This window comes from Mytilus trossulus, chromosome 1 (genome assembly GCF_036588685.1).
Source record: "Mytilus trossulus isolate FHL-02 chromosome 1, PNRI_Mtr1.1.1.hap1, whole genome shotgun sequence".
Classification (NCBI taxonomy): Eukaryota; Metazoa; Mollusca; class Bivalvia; order Mytilida; family Mytilidae; genus Mytilus; species Mytilus trossulus.
Window position 1 is genome coordinate 83,286,528 of NC_086373.1, and position 18,704 is coordinate 83,305,231.

At 31.3% G+C, this 18,704-nt stretch overlaps 1 protein-coding gene across 1 annotated transcript; it reads left to right on the top strand.

The window, feature by feature from the left end:
• Window positions 1-1,003: 1,003 nt before the first annotated feature.
• On the top strand, window positions 1,004-18,448 carry LOC134687411 (plexin domain-containing protein 1-like). Its single transcript, XM_063547688.1, has 14 exons — window positions 1,004-1,314; window positions 3,000-3,430; window positions 4,136-4,258; window positions 5,110-5,179; window positions 5,790-5,915; window positions 6,254-6,307; window positions 8,023-8,087; window positions 9,781-9,868; window positions 10,552-10,644; window positions 13,041-13,183; window positions 13,843-13,947; window positions 15,378-15,414; window positions 15,703-15,833; window positions 16,792-18,448. Exons 1-14 carry the CDS (start codon window positions 1,254-1,256, stop codon window positions 16,912-16,914), a joined length of 1,650 nt encoding a protein of 549 aa, XP_063403758.1. The 5' UTR covers window positions 1,004-1,253; the 3' UTR covers window positions 16,915-18,448.
• The last annotated feature ends 256 nt before the right edge of the window (window positions 18,449-18,704 follow it).

Consider the following 18,704-nt stretch of genomic DNA (forward strand, 5'->3'; position numbering starts at 1 on the left):
GTCAATATAGAGGAATGTTATATACGACTGTCATACAAGTGAGATGTATAGCTAGCAATAAAACCAGGTTTAATCCACTATTTCCTACATATGACAGTTGTTGTCCATTCATTTGATGTGTTTGAGCTATCGATTTTTCCATTTGATTAGGGACTTTCCGATTTGATTTTTTTTTTAGATTCCGTATTTTGGGAATTTACTTTGTTAATAAAGTTATGATCAACTAAATATAGTTATTAGATGTAAGTTTATCTGTTAATCAGGTTTAAAAAAAAGAGGGACGAAAGATACTAAAGGGACAGTCAAACAGTCAAAAATCTAAAACAAACTGACAACGCCATGGCAAAAAAGAAAAAGACAAACAGAAAAACAATAGTACACATGACACAACATAGAAAACTAAAGAATAAACAACACGAACCCCACCAAAAACTAGGGGTGATCTCAGGTGCTCCGGAAGGGTAAGCAAATCCTGCTCTACATGTGGCACCCGTCGTGTTGCTTATGTGATACACACTTTTACCGAATAATGATCTTCATTTGGTTCGACATTCACATCCTAATGTTGTCTTATAACGTTACAAACAAAAGCATTTCGGAAGTCGTCTTATGTATACCTGTATTGTATGTTCACATGTTAAAGAAATTACATTGCGTTTTACAGGTTTTAAAAACTGTATCGTAGGTATCAGCACTGTCTATTGCACCTTGTTTTCTAAACGTGTTTTTGTGTCATAGCCTTTTGGTGTTACGGTTTAAAACTAACCCCAAAGTTTACGTTTATTCAAATACATTTCGTGTGTATGGCACAAATGTCCTAAAATCACATGAACATGAATTTCGTATATCAGATTTTGTTATAAAGACCTCTTCTGATGCTCTATTTGGTTGCATTTTTTTTGTTTATTTCGTGATTTGATAACAATACTATCCTATCTATTTATATATTTTCTAACATTTAAACTAACATTAAACGTCTGTATATAGGTAACTTTAATTATTGGAATATCTAGTGATGCATAAATACATACCATACATAAAACCTTATTGAATATCTCAATGTCGGGTGTATTGAACCTATACAGTAAAAATATCGATGAACTATAATATACACATTATTGAGAACAAGGTAAAAATATAAATTATCCAGGACATATTAATTTCATAATCCGTTACATGTATTGATACATTGTGATCATACTTTCTTAATCTACGTAGTTGATAAAATTCACAAGCTATTAACAAAGAAGAAAATGAAGACCATCAAACTGAATATATCAGCTGCATATCAGATGTTGTTTATTTTGTTTACAGGTAAGTAAACATTCTTGTTTGCATATTATATAAAAATGCTTTATATTACAGAAATTTTTATTATTTTAATCATATATGTAGTTTTTGACGTATTATTAAATGCATTTACAACTTATCCAGTGTTGTGTGTGTGTTTGTGTGGTTGGTTGTTTTCTTTGTTGTTTTGTTGTTTGTTTGGGTTTTTTTGGGGGGAGGGGGTAATTTTTGCTGACTGTATATGGTGTAGATGTCTTGTATATACAGAGGATCACGAGGAGCATCGTTGTTTCAAAGAATTTTACTTCTTGGTGATCGATGTACATAAATGGAAACAAAGCAGATTATCTCATTATCACATTGATTCCTGTCATTAAATAGACAGTTAATCATAAAATTGCATTTTTTACTCCATTAAAACCATAAACTGTATTGGAATTTTTCATAATAAAATCAATGATAGTAAAGCTTTTTATACAGATACGTTTGATTATTTTAGGCGTATTTTCATTCAGACGTGGAGTAATTATATAACGAATGTATGTACCACCCCCCCCACTCCCCCTGTCCCAGAGGAAGCTGATTGAACGTGTTTAATTTATGCAGCTAAAATGGATTACTGAAGCTTGGTATTTCGTAATGTCAGTTTAGTTTGAAACCAGGATATCTTGTTCTTTCAATTATTAATCTCTGTCAAAAGCATATAAAATAATAGTATTATGTTTGTTTGTGTCAATGGCATGCTGCCCATCAAAGGTCCTGAATTGAAACATGAAATTTTCTTATTCTATTCTTATTCTTTTAACAACATGTAAGGTATGAGTTGCTATTATTATAATGTATCTAAATAAATTAGCAGTGTAGTAACAAGAAAACTTATGATAGTCAAACTAGTTTGATACGGTCTAACTTCCTTGATACATGTAAATTGTGATTTCAATCTTCCTGTGGATTTTCATATGACTCGAGATATTTTTTAATACGTGGTAAGAATATCGTGAGTAACACCATGAATACTTCCTTGTCATTACCGGTGACATTATACAATCGACACAATACAAAGTAGTTTATTTATATATCTTTTCTGGTTAATAACTTTAAATAAACGATATATTTGTGAAATATTGAAAAAAATGTTTAGTCATTCAATGCGTTAAAAATATGACGACAAATGCTTTTTAAGTTATTTTCCCCATGATAGTTTCGATACGGAATTATTGCATTTCGGATCTGTATGTCTTGTATTTATCTTCTAGGTTACGACTTAAAACTCCCATTACTAAATTTACTGTTGCCATCAGAACGCGATTAAGTATTTTGTTATATCGGATCTCAGTAACGGATACGATCCATTTGTTGTACTTGCAATTCCATCATCTGAATATTGTGACATAAGCAACATTTGGTTTCAATGATTTAAGTTGGGTTATTTTATGACTGGTTTTTTCTTCTTACATTTTCCATTTGACCCCCATCATTATTGTGCAATAGAAAGAAAATAGGGAAATATTGAGAAAGTATTTGAAATGAACTAGGCGTACGTTTGAATAAAATAAACTTAAAATTCCTCTGATGAACAATTTAAATGCCAATGTAACCTTTATAGATCTAAGTCCATTCTAAAATATAGTCTATGTTTGTTGCGATTTCACACATGTCTCGATTTAAAATAATATATTTATAAATTTACTTGTTTTGTTTTTCTTCAGTGGTATCCTGTTGCAATTCTGTAAGGCACAAGAAGGAAAAATACATTACACACGTGAAGTACAGAGAACACAAGCTTGTGAAAAGGGCCGTTTCCGGTCCAAATACGACAGACAGTACAGACATTTCAAATACAACGCAAAGCACAGACAGTTCGAATTCAACACTCAGTGTCGTCAACATTACCTCGTCAACTGGAAGTGATGTGGCCACAACAACAAATAGTTATGAGACAACAAATAATAATGAGATTACAAATAGTAACGAGACAACAACAAAATTTGAAACAGCAAAAAGTTTTGAAACAACAAAAAGTTATTCGACAACAAAAAGTGATAGCGCAAATTCAACAGCAACATCAACAGTTACACCAGAGACTACAACACAGAATATACCAATTGGTCAAACAGACGGTCCATCAAATACGACAACGGTAATTTTAGAATAGTTATACTGTAAATATTCAACGATTAAATATGATGGAAAATGAGTATTAATTTAAAGCACGAAATCCTTACTCACACGCAAAAACTTAAACCAAAGATTAGTGCTGTTCAATCTCTTAACGTCACAATGATTGATGCCTTCAAAAGCTCACAAATCACTTGCAATTATAATAACATAGGATTTGTTTTATGAATTTTCAATCTCTTTAGTCAGCTATTGTTTGGAAGAGTAAATTAGTTCATGACACATGAGACTAAATATCATATTCATTAAAATCTGCTATTAAAATATAACAATAAAACAATAGCGAATTAGATTTATAGAATCACTGATTACAGAAGGAAATAGTTAAAAAAAAACATGTTTTATTCATATCTGATGTTTATTAGTTTCTTTTCGTTGTATTCTTTACATACATGAAATTTTAATGATTTGATATTATTATTGATTTGTACACATAATTAAATGAGATTTTAATGTCTATTTTGAATTGATATGAAAATCACTGTGAAGATAAAGTATATACCTTTAAAATGGTTACACCGAAAAAAAAGAAGAAAAAGGTCTTATTTAATGGGTTTTTTTTTCACTTGATTGATGCATTTTTCCAATCTAAAGTTCCAAAAAAGTTATTAAAAATAATAATTTTATTGTACGTACTTGACCATATTGATAACTAGCCTTTTTGCAGACAACAGACCACCATACTTATTATAAGTCGAGAATGTTTTCCGACCCGAAAGGGGCCTATTGGAATGAGTTGCATGGACATACGAGACATTCTTTATCAAATGACAAACATCTTGTGTACTCGGTAAGAATTTATTAGGGGACATCTAGTCTATTAACCCTTCTTTGACCTTTAACGTTTGATCACATCAAACGAATTAAATTGAATTCCTTTTGTAAATAAATTCTCAATGGTTCAGGTATTAAATCTGCTAGCTGAATAATTTACAATATCTTTAACATAGAGATGGACTAAGACGTTCACAGGGATAAAAATGATCAACATGTCATGTCATGGTATAAGAAATGAAACATGAAAAAATCTTCTTTTCTTTTGTCGTGTAGCTTAGATACATGTAGCATTTATCAACAGTAGTATATGGAATTTCGGATCTCTTTACATATAAGTTTAATAACATTATAAATGAACGGTATACCTGTATAATATTCCTTATTTCGTCATTTTTCATATACCTTTCAAAATGCATTTACATGTACACAACTTACAGTATAAAGGGAAGATAGGTCGCTCGCAATCGCTATTATCCATGCACTTTCTTTACATGTAAATTTATTTGTCTTTCCCAAGTCAGGGGCCTATAGTTCAGGAGTGTCCAGGGCACTTAATACATTCATTTTTTTGTACCTTTGCTATCCGTAATACAATGTTCTTGTAAATAAAGGCAACAGCAGTATATCAGTGTTTAAAAGTCATAAATCGATTGATATAAACAAATCCGGTATACAAACTAGTAATTAAAGGCAACAGTAGTAATCCGCTGTTCGAAACTCATACATCGATAGACAAAAATAAATCCGGGTTACACACTAAAACTGAGGGAAACGCATACACCCGATTGAAACACATCAGCTATAAGCGGAAAATAAAGGAACAACATAAACATTTGAAGTCATGCATTTTTGTTTCTCTTTTAGTTTGTTACAATATCTTTTGAATTTCCATTCTACGGTCACATGATACAGAAATTTGCAATTACGCCATTAGGTTTGTACCATACTAGTATATTTAACTTTACCTGTTGAATTGGCATCTTTCCTTGTATGTTAAAAAAACTCAAGGGGAACTGGTGATTAGAGATATGATAACGTTTGTGTCTTCTTCCGACCGGTAGTAAAACGCTTCCCAAAATATTTTGTACGTTTGGTTGTGCGGGATAAATAAATACGGCGCCAGGTCAGATTCGGGATGTGTTGAAGCTTCAAATTTGGTGTTGCCATCTGATTATGGACTTTCCGTTTTGAATTTTTCTCGGACTTCATCTTTTACTGTTGTTGTTATTTTACTTTTAAGTCCAATGCCTCGTGTCAATGTTAAGCCGTTTGCAACAATTCTTTGAGACACAGTGACGAAGTTTAATAGATAAACAGCAGCAATATATACAATTGAATGACATTTTAATTTTATGGAAATTAATTAGTTATTAAAACATATTTTAAGTATGATAGGATCAATAATGGTAGACTCTTCAGTACTCAATCTTCAGAACGGTTACACATGTAACAACATTGGCTCTGAGACTAAAACAAATTTAGCGGAAATTGGTCAATCTCTCACTTATTGCATAGGGTATTAATTGTTCATTGACTATTTCCAGGATTTTTGTACATGAGTTCATTCACACATCGACAACTGGATTATGCATACACCCATTACATCGCTCCCCTGATGGCAAACTTTGATACCATTGGAAATCATTCTGAAATATTGTACAAAGATAACGGTAAGTTTGTGTAAGATATCAAATGATTTGAATTACTCTTATTGTATTATTGATATCATTACTCAATTGTATAGAACAAGAACATTATTTAGATTACTATTAGTAGCATGTATTTACAAAGCGATTTTGTGTATTCATAATACTTTTTAAGGAGCCTTCCAAACATTTTTTAAAAATTTAAAATTCACACCAAGTAATTCCTATTGAAATTCACAAGGACATCTACTCCAAACAGTTAAACTTGAAGTTACAACTTTCTCTCGTACGAAAACAAAAAATGAAAATAATTAAATGTATAAACTTCATGCAAACTATATTTTTTTTTTATCAAATTTCAGGTAACAGTTTTGTAATTGAATGGAGAGACATCGAATTAAATGACCAAACAGAGAGTAAGAAAATTAAGATTATTTTACAGGTTTTTCTAGGCAAACATTGAATATAAAAACATTTTGACGTTTTTTTTAATTTGTTCTTTAAAAATTTGTGCTTTAACTATACGTGTACACATAACGGAGGACATATTGTTTAAGACAGCAATTAATATCATTTTTTTATATTTAAGAATTGAGTCTTGTAAATTACGTTATTGTCCAATGGATAGCGCATTCCTCTTTTGTCGGATCCCTTTCGATTGTACAAGACTCATTACTAACTCTAAGATGCTGACTATATTAAAATTGCGAACTCTGAAACCATTATGATTATCTTATGGGAATGGTGAGCAGCGTTAACTTAAGTAAAGGTGTTGAAGCCTTAGCTTAATTATATCATCTAAAAATCGGAAATGGGGAACCGATTTGAGAAGCAGGCAGTGGGTAGCCACTAGGGGGGGGGGGTTCATAGCTATTTCTGATCGTTTTCTTTTCAAAACTAAGTTATCGTTCCGATTATGCATGAGATACTTGTCGTAGGACTCGGGGCAAACTAAAAATCCTCAATTAATCAGAATTATACATAAAGTTACAAACGGACTCTCAATGCTGTGAGATAATGGATGTATGTTAAAGTGTTTATATATCTCAACGTGTACGATTCGCTCGTAGATTTTAACTAGAGAAATTTATGTATTACTGAAAAATAAACATCAGGGTTTTCCGTATCACAAACTAATCAAAACATTTACTAAATTTTATCATCGGTATAAGGACATCATTCGTAAATATAGCTCAACATGCAGACTTCTTATACGTTCAGGTATTTCACATCCAATTTTGTATGGTAATATTCTTTATAAAGCACCAAGGTGTCAGTATTCACCTCAGAAACTTAATGTGCATCGGAACTAAACACATTTATTTTAAAAAAAAAACAATAATTGGCATGACACTGGTTATGTTCTTTTCATATATTTTATGATAATATGATACTTAACCCCTCACGAGAAGGATTATGCCTGATATTCTTATGATAAAGACATACTAGTAATTTTTCAATCAGTGTAATTGAGGTCTGGAGCTGGCATGTCAGTTAACTGCTAGTAGTCTGTTGTTATTTATGTAATATTGTCATTTTATTTATTTTCTTTTGTTACATCTTCTGACATCGGACTCGGACTTCTCTTGAACTGAATTTTAATGTGCATATTGTTATGCGTTTACTTTTATATATTGGCTAGAGTTATAGGCTGAGGGTTGAGATCTCATAAACATGTTTAACCCGGCCGTAATTTTGCGCCTGTCCCAAGTCAGGAGACTCTAGCTTTTGTTAGTCTTGTATGATTTTTAATTTTAGTTTCTTATGTAAAATTCGGAGTTTAGTATGACGTCCATTATCACTGTACTAGTATACATATTTTTAAGGGGCCAGCTGAAGGACGCCTATGGGTGTGGGAGTTTCTCGCTACATTGAAGACCCATTGGTGGCCTTCAGCTGTTGTCTGCTCCATGGTCGGGTTGATGTCGCTTTGACACATACCCCAATTCCTTTCTCAATTTTAACAATACGAAAAATGCAAATAATCTACCAAAACGATATGTAAGTATGTCGTACCAATGGTTTTAAGCAAGCAAGAAACAATTATCACCAGGAATAAAATATATATAGCGAGAATGACCATTTATCTCAGATATATATTTTTATATATTTATCCTTTTATTTTTTGCAGAAGGGAACTACACGTTTCAAGTAACACTTTTTCAAAATGGTACAATAATGTTCGTTTACAAATCAGTGAGTATTACAATAGTAATCGTGTGCTGAACAGAATTGGATGCAACACGAATAATAAAAACAAGAACTATCTTTAAAAAAGATATCCGACGTATTTAAATTTGAGTATATGTTTAAAACTATTATTTCGATAACCTTCAGAAGAACGATGACTTAATGATGCAGGACCTCTTTAATAAAATCTCCATCTTAATGTAACTACAAGAAATTCTTTACTAAGTCTGGTTATATTAAGGCAATAATATATAAGAATATTGTGATGACACCTAAAAAATTTATTTGTCAAAAAATCTAGTGCAAATAAAAAGAAACAAATATACATTAATTTACTACTGTTTATCCTAAACTTAATTCATGGTTACCAAAGCTAGAAACTATTGGTAGTAAAAGTAGTATCTTTCTGTTTACATTCACAAAAATCCCGCGGAAATCTCACATGCGTATGTGCGTTCTAAAAGTTTACATTAAAAATTATATAATTGTCCCGAATAAACAGCTGTCATGGATGCAAAGAGCTATTGGAGAAACAATTATTTTAATAAAAATATAAATCTCTGTAAGATTGTAAGATCTAGTTCAAATATTTATAGTTTTTCACTTGCTTTCCATCACGATATAATTTTTGAGACGTTTTTTCAAAAACAACCAAATCGCCCACTATGACAGCATTTTGTCCAATCACAGAAAGGATTTTCGAGCATGCGTAGTCTGTTGCCATAGTGAAGCGTACTTAAGTTCAAAGTGCACAAACCGAAACTATACCGACTACGTCGGAAAAAACAATCAACGTTCATCATATATACAAATGTTAATTCTCAAACCAATTCATACATAAAATGGCTGTAAATTTAGTTAAACACAAATTATTTTTTTCCCAAACGACAAGTTGTTAGTTTTATAACAAAGATTAAATTGCCATCGGTTTATATAATGAATGTACATATCAGATCTTACTTGTTAGTTTTATAAGAAAGGTTAAATTGCCATCGGTTTATAATGAATGTAAAGTTTTGCTCTTCCTCGAATGCCTATACTACATTATACTTTGAAAAGACTTTAACTCCAAAGACATGTTAAAAACATTACTTAAATTATCAAGGTTCCTTAAGATATATTATGTGAACAAGATATACAAGTAAAGGTATACATAGAAACTTTGTATTTAAAATAAGCAACATCACGGAAGCTACGTGTAGCGCTTGGTATTTTATCTTCACCACGGAGTACCTAATATCACCCCTGTGACGTGTCTTCAATCTTTGGAATGTATGTACTTTTTTTAAGGTTGCTCGTCTTTTCGTCGTTTCTTTCGTCAAAACTTTGCCTGTCTCTTTTAAACTTATTTATCTTGATTCTCCCTTGATTTTTGGTTCTGCTTGTCGTACAGTTTATAATTTATTTTTGTTGTATGATTAATAAGCGATTAGCTGTTTCCCATATAGAAATACAATACAATCAATACAATAACTGCATAAATTTGACATCGTTATACTGATATTATTTAGAAGGACAAGAAATCTAATGTCATTTTTGTAGATTAAATATATTTTACATGACTTGTATGATCCCGTAACGTGTTGTTATTTTATCATTTTCATTTAACACCGAACGACAACAAGTAGAAAGCAATTAACAAAAGTCACAAATTAGATGATATTTTTTTTTTCTAAATTGATACCATTTTACTGTTTAGATTCCCGATACTAATATCTCGGCAGAAAACTGGCCTGTTAAGATCGGACTGTCTGACGCTTTTTATTATGATGTTGACAGTTTTTTCGGTAAGTGTTTTTTGTTTGTGTTTTATTTTTAATATATTTACTGTGGAGACAATCGACAGTTTTCAAACAGAAATAGAGTTGCTTATTATTTAGCGTAATATTAACAAAACTCCATGCCTACAGAAATATATGTCGTTTTTTAAATTTAACCTTCTAAATTTTAAACAAACAACAACTACGACGAATTGCTTACAGTATAGAATGATTTGGGTTCTAAAGGGATTTTCGTTTCGTTTTATTTGAGATATTTACATGATAAACCTTCGTTGACAGACAGTCATTCCGTTAAAAAATATTTGCCTATTTTCTCAGACACTGTAAAAAATGGCTTAATGGGAGTAAAGATATATAACCAAAAAAAAAACAACCTTATGGATTGCTTTATGCTTTTGTCAGAAGCTGAGCACTGATATGTTGTAACGAGTTGTAACAATGTGTTCAATATATTGAATAACTCAATGTTTTCGTCACACATCAAACAGAATGACATCGCATCTGGTATGCAGCTTGAGAGTGAAGACGAAATCACTTGTTGTCTCTTACTTCCTGTTTTCCAATACTTTGAAACACAAATGGGGGTATGCTTTGCGCGACAACGCGTGTAACTCTTTATTTGATTACAAAATGAAAACTAGATTTTTGTTAAATCTAAACGTTTAGAGAAGATATCTATTTGTTTTTAGGATTCATTAGATATATAGTTAAATACCATTCTGTTGAATTCAATTTGACGAGCTTGGAAGATAATAAAGTGATAATTTTGGATCCTGTACCAAGTAAGTAATAAAATGTGTTTATCTAAACGATATGTTTATAGTTTCTATATATGGAGAGTGAAAGGAAATTCAATGATTCCTTGGTAATGCCCTTAACACTGAACTTCATATGATCTCTGTAAACCCAATATCGTTTTTTTATTGTTATTTTTCTACCAATTGAAATGTTTATTTCTGGGAAAGCAATGATAACAAAAACACATAATTATAAGATGAAGACTGTTTTATTGCAGTAGTCATGAAAGGTCAGCAGTCTTTCATCTAATGCTTAAATTCCTCACAGACAAATAAATATCATGACAAGAGTCTTTTGTTTTGGTTTTTTTATGTTTGTTTTTTTCTCATTTTAATACAATTTTATACCATTCTCACCGAATTATTGTGTTAAGGTATAACAAGTTTACTACTTTATAAGAAACCTAATAAAGTCAACATGTATTGCCGTATCTTAAAATAAAAACATCATTATCATATATGTAACTTTATCACATAAGGAAACCTGATAAGCAAGTTAGGGATGGAGCATACCGTATAGCGGGTTATTTTCGCGGGTGTAAAATTTCGCGATTTTCATTGAATAAGGTATACGGAATATATTGACGGTAATCTTTTGGCGGATTCAAAACTTTTATCAATACCTTTGTATGTACATTTTTAATTTGCCAGAATTTATTTTGGCGATTTTGTTCTATCCGTGAAAATAAGCGAAAATTTACAACCCGCGAAAATAACCCGCTATACGGTATTTTTTTCAAAATAACAAAGGAAAATAAAGGAAAATAAAAACAAAATGATCCAATTACACCTTCTTCTAAATATTAAACCCTATAGTGGGTTGCTTTACGGGAAAATTTACAAAATCATATAAAAATCTAATTAGGGAAATATAGGGAAAGGTCTTCAAGGGGACCTACTAAGTATAGCTATGAACCTTTACTGGTTTTGGCTGTTCTCTTTATGGTATTCTGTTTATTATAATCTCTAAGTCTGACTTCTGTATGAATTCCTGGTTACAAGACTTACACGTGCTGTTCACTGTGGCGGCATGTGTAGAATATCTTACAGTTAGTCAATGTTTTCTTTAGGGTTATGTGAACAGCTAGTTGTCTTTTTGTCGTTTTTGTAGTTGTCCCCAGGTAATGTTGGTTTTGTCTTCTAATTATGATTTGCTGATTGCCACTATATATATGTTTTCTTTCTCATCTTTTTCATGATGTTTGTTGTGCAGTTGTATATGTTATAATGATTGCACATCTCATTTCCGTAGAGAAAATCTGACCACATCCTTTGTATATGGTTCATTTTTTCCATGTTTTAAAAAGTGTTATGAATTGAATCTTATCATTTGCATCATACTATGTACATTAGTCACATTAGACCATAGACTTTAGAGAATGTAAATGGGGAGTGTGTCAAGAAGACAACAACCCGACCAAAGAGCAGATACCAGCCGAAGGCCATACATGGGTTTTCAACACAGCGAGAAAGACCTGCGTCGAAAGGCGTGCTTCAGCTGGCCTCTAAACAAAAATGTTTTTAGTTCAGTGATTATGGACGTTATACTAAACTCAGAAATATATAAATGAGCTAAAATTTAAAATCATGCTAGACTAACAAAGGTCAGAGGCCCCTGAATTGTGATAGGCGCAAAAATGCGGCGGGGTTAAACATGTTTTGTTAGATCTTAATCCACCCCATATATCTAGCCATTGAAGGAAAACAAACACACAGCAATACGCACAGTAAAACTCAGTTTAAAAGAAGTCCGGATCCAGTGTCATAACAGGTTACAAAAGAAACTAATCAAAATGACAATTATACATAAATTAACAAAGGACTACTAGCATTTACTGACATGCCAGCTCCAGACTTGATAGAAAGATTATGTTTTCATCATATGAACATCAGGTACATTCCCTCCCGTTAGGGGTTGAGTGTCATGTCATCATAAAATATATGAGAAGAACATAACCCGTGTCATGCCAAATACTTGCCGTGTCATGCCAAATACTTGTTTAAAACATCTTAAATAAATGTGATTATTTTCGATGCAAAGACCATATAATTTTTAATATTAATTAATATTAAATTAATATTAAAGCCAAAGCATCCCATCTTTAGTGACCTTACAGCAGTATCGTAAATATATTCCTTCTTTATAAGTCTGTTTAAAGGTTTGGTTATTTTTTTAGGTGAATACCGTAATTTGTTTGGTCTGTAAAAAATATTGCTGGAATAATACTTCATTCCATAAACACCATACTTTTGTAAGGCTAGATGTATAAAAAAGATTGATCAATACAAGGACATATATTTGTATTAGGATGCATATTAAATTTTGATTTCATAAACGTCAATAATAGAACCTTGAAATGTTCATTCAATTCCATTTCTAGCATGTAACCTAGCAACTACATGCGAGGAGTGTACAACTCTGAAAATAGATTTTGAGTGTGCATGGTGTCCGAGTGTGTCCAGATGTTCAGATAGTCTTGATAGGCACAGACAAGAATGGTTGAACAAAAAATGTGAATCAAGCGTAAGTCTTGTTAGTTTAGAAACTTTGAAAAAAATCATTTACGTCTGAGGAATTCTGAAAAGTTAGATTGTGGTTCTCATATTATAATCAGCTATGGGTACGAAAAATATACCATTGGTGGTCTATTTAAAAAAAAAGAATGATTCTTTGCAAGATAAAATGAGGAAATTTTAATTATAATATGTTCCTATCGGACCTTTGAAAATATAGATCAGCAATTGCGACTAAGTCATGCATACTATGCAGATTTAGAATTTGGAATACAAATGACAGGATAAGATATAAATCTCCCTATAAAATATGCACAAGTATTTATATGCTTATTTTGAAATAAATTGTGAAACATGACATTCTGATTCAGTGTTTGAGAGAAAGGGGGATTGCCTCCCCTTACTCACTGCAATGACGAATGTTCTACGAATTAATTCAATCTATCTTCAACAGAGGAGGATTTGTAATAGTCTTCGCCTTTTTATTAATGCCTTTGGTTAAAAAATACTTTGAATTGAGAGGAAGACAGGAAAAATAGCTACAAATTTATTTCAAGAAGAAAACCACTAAAAAGACAGAACATCTAATTTAAATTCCTGTTTTGATTCAAAGTAAAACATTCTTACTCCTTTTAACATAATATATTTGTATCATGCTTTACACTACAGGCCATAACAGATAACAGTTCTTGTTTTGCGTCGACCGGATCACCACCATCAGGTTCTGTTTCAGACGATGATTCACCGGGATTTGTTTTTACCTCAGATGACAAGGTATATTTATTTTATTCTATGATAAGTTCAATATTTTATTTTATTTTATGTAGATGTTACTCAATGTATTGTAAAATTTGTACTTGGGATTTTTATGTATAAGATAGAGTGTAACGTGAATTTATGCCCCATTTATGGTCAATAAGTTTTCTGGTCTATGCGTCCGTTCGTCCGTCTGTCTCGATTCAAGTTAAAGTTTTTGGTCGAGGTAGTTTTTGATGAAGTCCAATCAACTTGAAACTTAGAATACATGTTCCCTATGATATAATCTTTCTAATTTTAATGTCAAATTAGAAATTTTACCCCAATTTTACGGTCCACTGAACATAGAAAATGATAGTGTGAAAGGGGCACCCGTGTACTTTGGAAACATTGTTGTTTATTCAAATATGTTAAAGAAGTTATTGGTAGATTGTAAATTTTAAAAATATCGCAACCAGCTTTGCTTAAAAGTAGTTTCAGTTCAAAACAACGGGATTTATAATATACACACAGCCACACCCAGTTTGCAGGTTACATACCACTGAAACAACTCTTAGAATCTGACGCATTCAATTCTTTATTAACCATTGGCAGTTGAATTCAAAGCCTTCATATCTGACGATATACTTTGCGAAACTTTCCGTATAAACTAATTTATACATTGTTCTCTTCCTGAACATACATGTATATGACATACAGTTACTTTCTACTGGACGTTTAGAACACTGTGTTCAAAATCAAAGTAATACTTTTTTCAAAGGCATATGATGTTTCTAATTTATTCACATATTTATCATTTGTGGTAATTAAATCTGGAAAAGATGGTCAATATAATTATCAAAGGTACCAGGATTATAATTTAGTACGCCAGACGCGCGTTTCGTCTACATAAGACTCAACAGTGTCGCTCATATCAAAATACTTATCAAGCCAAACAAGCACAAACATGTAGAGCATTGAGGATACAAAATTCCAAAAGTTGTGCCAAGTACGGAACCCAATAATATTCAATAGCATATTTACAGTAAACCAAATTTCACTGAGGAATAATTATTAGCTGAATGTCCAGTGACAAATATTGCACGCTAATTCAGACGTAGCACATATTGATTATCATCGTCTAATATTTTAACATTTCAAAGTGAGTGGACCAGAATAAAAGAAGTTCACTTCGGAATGTCATTGAAAATTATGATATTTTTAATAATGCCCACTCACAAATTACTGCAGAAGTGTCTGACGTTCAGAGATTATGACACGTTTACCATACGAGGCATTCAACAATTAACCTGTCATCAATAGAATTTACAGCAAAATCTAACCAAATAATATTTACTGTGTCCAACATTTGCTGATTTATTTTTACATGATAGAGGCTTTGGAAGAGTGAAGTAACACTCATAAATGGAATGACCAAAAGCGTTAAATCAATATTTATTATTTTACAGGACAGTATCAAGAGTTCTAAATCTGGTGAAAGAGACGGTAAGTCACTTGTCCGCAATTAGTTTAAAGTTTCTGAATTTTTAACAAAGAAATATCTTCTGGAATAAAAAAAAATTTGAGCAATTATGACCTATTTTTATCCTACGGCTTACTAAACAATATTCATAACATATTTCCAGTATACGTTTTCATCATTTTTTTTTTAGTTTAACTCATAATATATTATATATTCGAAGTAAATGGATCTTGGTTAAACTGTCTACCGTCAACCTAGATATTGAAATTATTAACATATATAACACTCTAATGGTTTATAATTGTGTTTAGGAGCCAAGAAGACTGCATTAATAGTTGTACCCATGGTAGCAGCTGTTGTTCTTATAGTTGTGTTTATTATTGGATGGGTATTTTACGCACGAGCAAATCCAACTTCCAAATCAGGACAATTTCTCATAAAGGTACATAATTTACTTCATCATGGTGTGTCTTTGCTGGATGGTTGTATCATAATATAAAATCATACTATACCTTCGCATTTTTATAATTTATTTGATTAAACATCCATAGGACTAAACTTTTCTTGATATGCATTATACGCCGTACATTTTCATTCATCAATAAAACTGAAGTAATGTTAAGGAGACAATACTTACAAATAAGTTGATGTATTATCAAAGTAGATTTGAAAATGTTGGAGTGGTTTCAAAAGTTACCCTCTGAACTAACAAATTACGCTTGATGTCTCACGTTTATAGGTATTGCCCTTTTTTTACACTTTGTTTTCATGTTGAACTGATATATAACGTTCTCAAGTTATGGTAGGGCTGTGTGCTCACAAACTTTTTTACTGTTTTGTTCACAAATCAAGCCGTTGATTTCTAAGACTTGTTCGAATTGGTTTACACTTTGTCTTGTTTGAGCCTTTAATAGCTCAAAATTATTTTGTCAGGTGTTTCTCTGTCATCTGATTCACAAAGTAGCCTACTAGAGAAATATTAAATTCAAATCATAAATTTGTAATACTCAACGTTATACTTGAATTAAATCGAGACACCATATAGATTGGTGAATTCTCGGATTTTGTCATAACCTAATTGAAATGAGGCGCTAACAAATTGCGACAGATCCGTTCCGCGATATCTGTGGTTTAAATCAAATAAATATATATCAAATTTACAAATGTGATGCATTAAGCAAACTATGCAAAAGTTTTGATTTAGGAGAGCTATGGTATATGATAATTATAAATGTTACACCGTTTCTTTTTCACGATTATTATCTATTCGTTTGATGTGCTTTTGATTTTGCCATTTGACTACGGACTTTCCGTTATGAATTTTCCTCAGAGTTTGGTACTTTTGTTATATGACTTTTTTCAGCAATATACATTTATTTTAGCCTATTATTATTTTTCAGAATCGACCAAGTCAACTTAAAGAAAAGTTTCATAGTGTTAGTTTCTTAAGTTCGGAAACAGGACAACGTGTTCGAATACACGATGAAATGCCCGACGTCGAACATCCAGCATCTGACACGTAGTTTTGAGAACATTTTGACTTCAGTAAGATTATATTTAAAGGTGCTTTCACCATAGTGCTTTAAAATGAATTGATGATTATCCAATCATTGCCTAGTTTGTTTTACTGGTTACTCAAAATGACAATCACAAGCTGTTTTTATCTGTGATACATGACTTGTTCTTCGATACCCTCTGCGTTTTTCTTCACATGTTAAAGAGGGTAGTAAGGTGAGCAAATGTCAACTATTTTCCGTCGTCTTTTTATTTGGACATAATTATGTCAGGTATTAAATCTCAACTAACATCGATCATTTATCTAGGCATTACTCATATTTTCAACAATGGTTTATGTGTTTAATGTAAACAAAAAAAATTATTAAATTTCCAGATTTGAATTTGGTAGACCATGGTTTTCTGATGTAACATGCTTTTAAAATTTCTGCTTCACCAGTGATTGTGCTAATTGATACTAATATTGCAATGAATTTACTGTAATAATAATATTTTTAAAAAGTTTCAAAGTTTAAAATTGATATCCGAATAAATTAGATTCGTTACAACTGTAAATGTTGGACATTGAAGAGCATACAATAGTTATGCAGATAGCTGCTTTTGAAGATTTACTTTAAAAAAAGCGTCCGGGTGGGTGATAATATAATCCAACTTGAAGATTCACCAGCCAGAAAATTTGAAGGTAAATTTCACTTCTATACTTTAATGTATTCTTACATGTATTTGCATCATCATTGTCTGTTGTGCAAGAGTACTGGAAACGGTATACATCTAGTTTTTACGTCTCACGTCATTAAAATAGATGCCATAAACCATTTATACATTTTTGTACTTCTCGTTATTTTTACATTTCACGAATAGATATTTAGCATTATCACCTTATCAGTCAACTTATTTTATTTTAACGAAAATCAAATTTGATTAAATTGTTTATCTTTGTTGATACAATTTTTGAGATGGAATATTATATATTCTTAATCTAGTATTGAGAAGTTTACTAAAATGACTTCCTAATAGCATTTGTGTTGTTAAAACTTGTAAGTAAAGTATATTTCAAAACCATAACAGATAAGATATAAACGTAGAAATGAAAGGGACTTACAAGTTTCACTTTTAACAGTGTTTTATTGCATTATTTTTGTAATATTTGTTATCACTTGTTAAAAATTCCAATATATGTATTTGTTACATGTAATTTACAATACTCATCAATTGTTGATTTTTTATTTGCTCGATTGCTATGCTGTTCTACTGTTAATAAAACAAATAATTAATGTCTTACATTTGGGAGAGGGGGATCCGTGGGACCTCCATAATAAGGTAATTATTTTTTCAATATTATACGGACACCTGACCTGACCTTTAGTATTGCTTTTGCATTTTCATGTGATATACCTTCTTCTCTTTTTTCTAATCAATCGACCTTGACAGTCTTAAGAATGCCGTCCTAGAACTACTTTACTTATTATATTTATAACATTTGTCATTGTTTCTTGTTTTTGTTATTGTCATGGTTACCTTGAATAAAATATTTATATATTCGTTAAAATCAATTTGTAATTAATATAAATCCAAAAGTTTCATATATATCTATCATTCATGTATTGACTGTGATCAGGTTAGACATATCTTTTGTTTGATCTTTACAACAGATTTCATGGCACTGGCAGTATAAGCATTATAAGTTTTAATATTCAATTTCTTTAAAAACCGAAAACATTTTCAATATGAAATAAGAAGATTTGGTTGCGTATGAGACAGCTATCCAGTGAAGTTCAAACAAAGTTGATTTAACTTA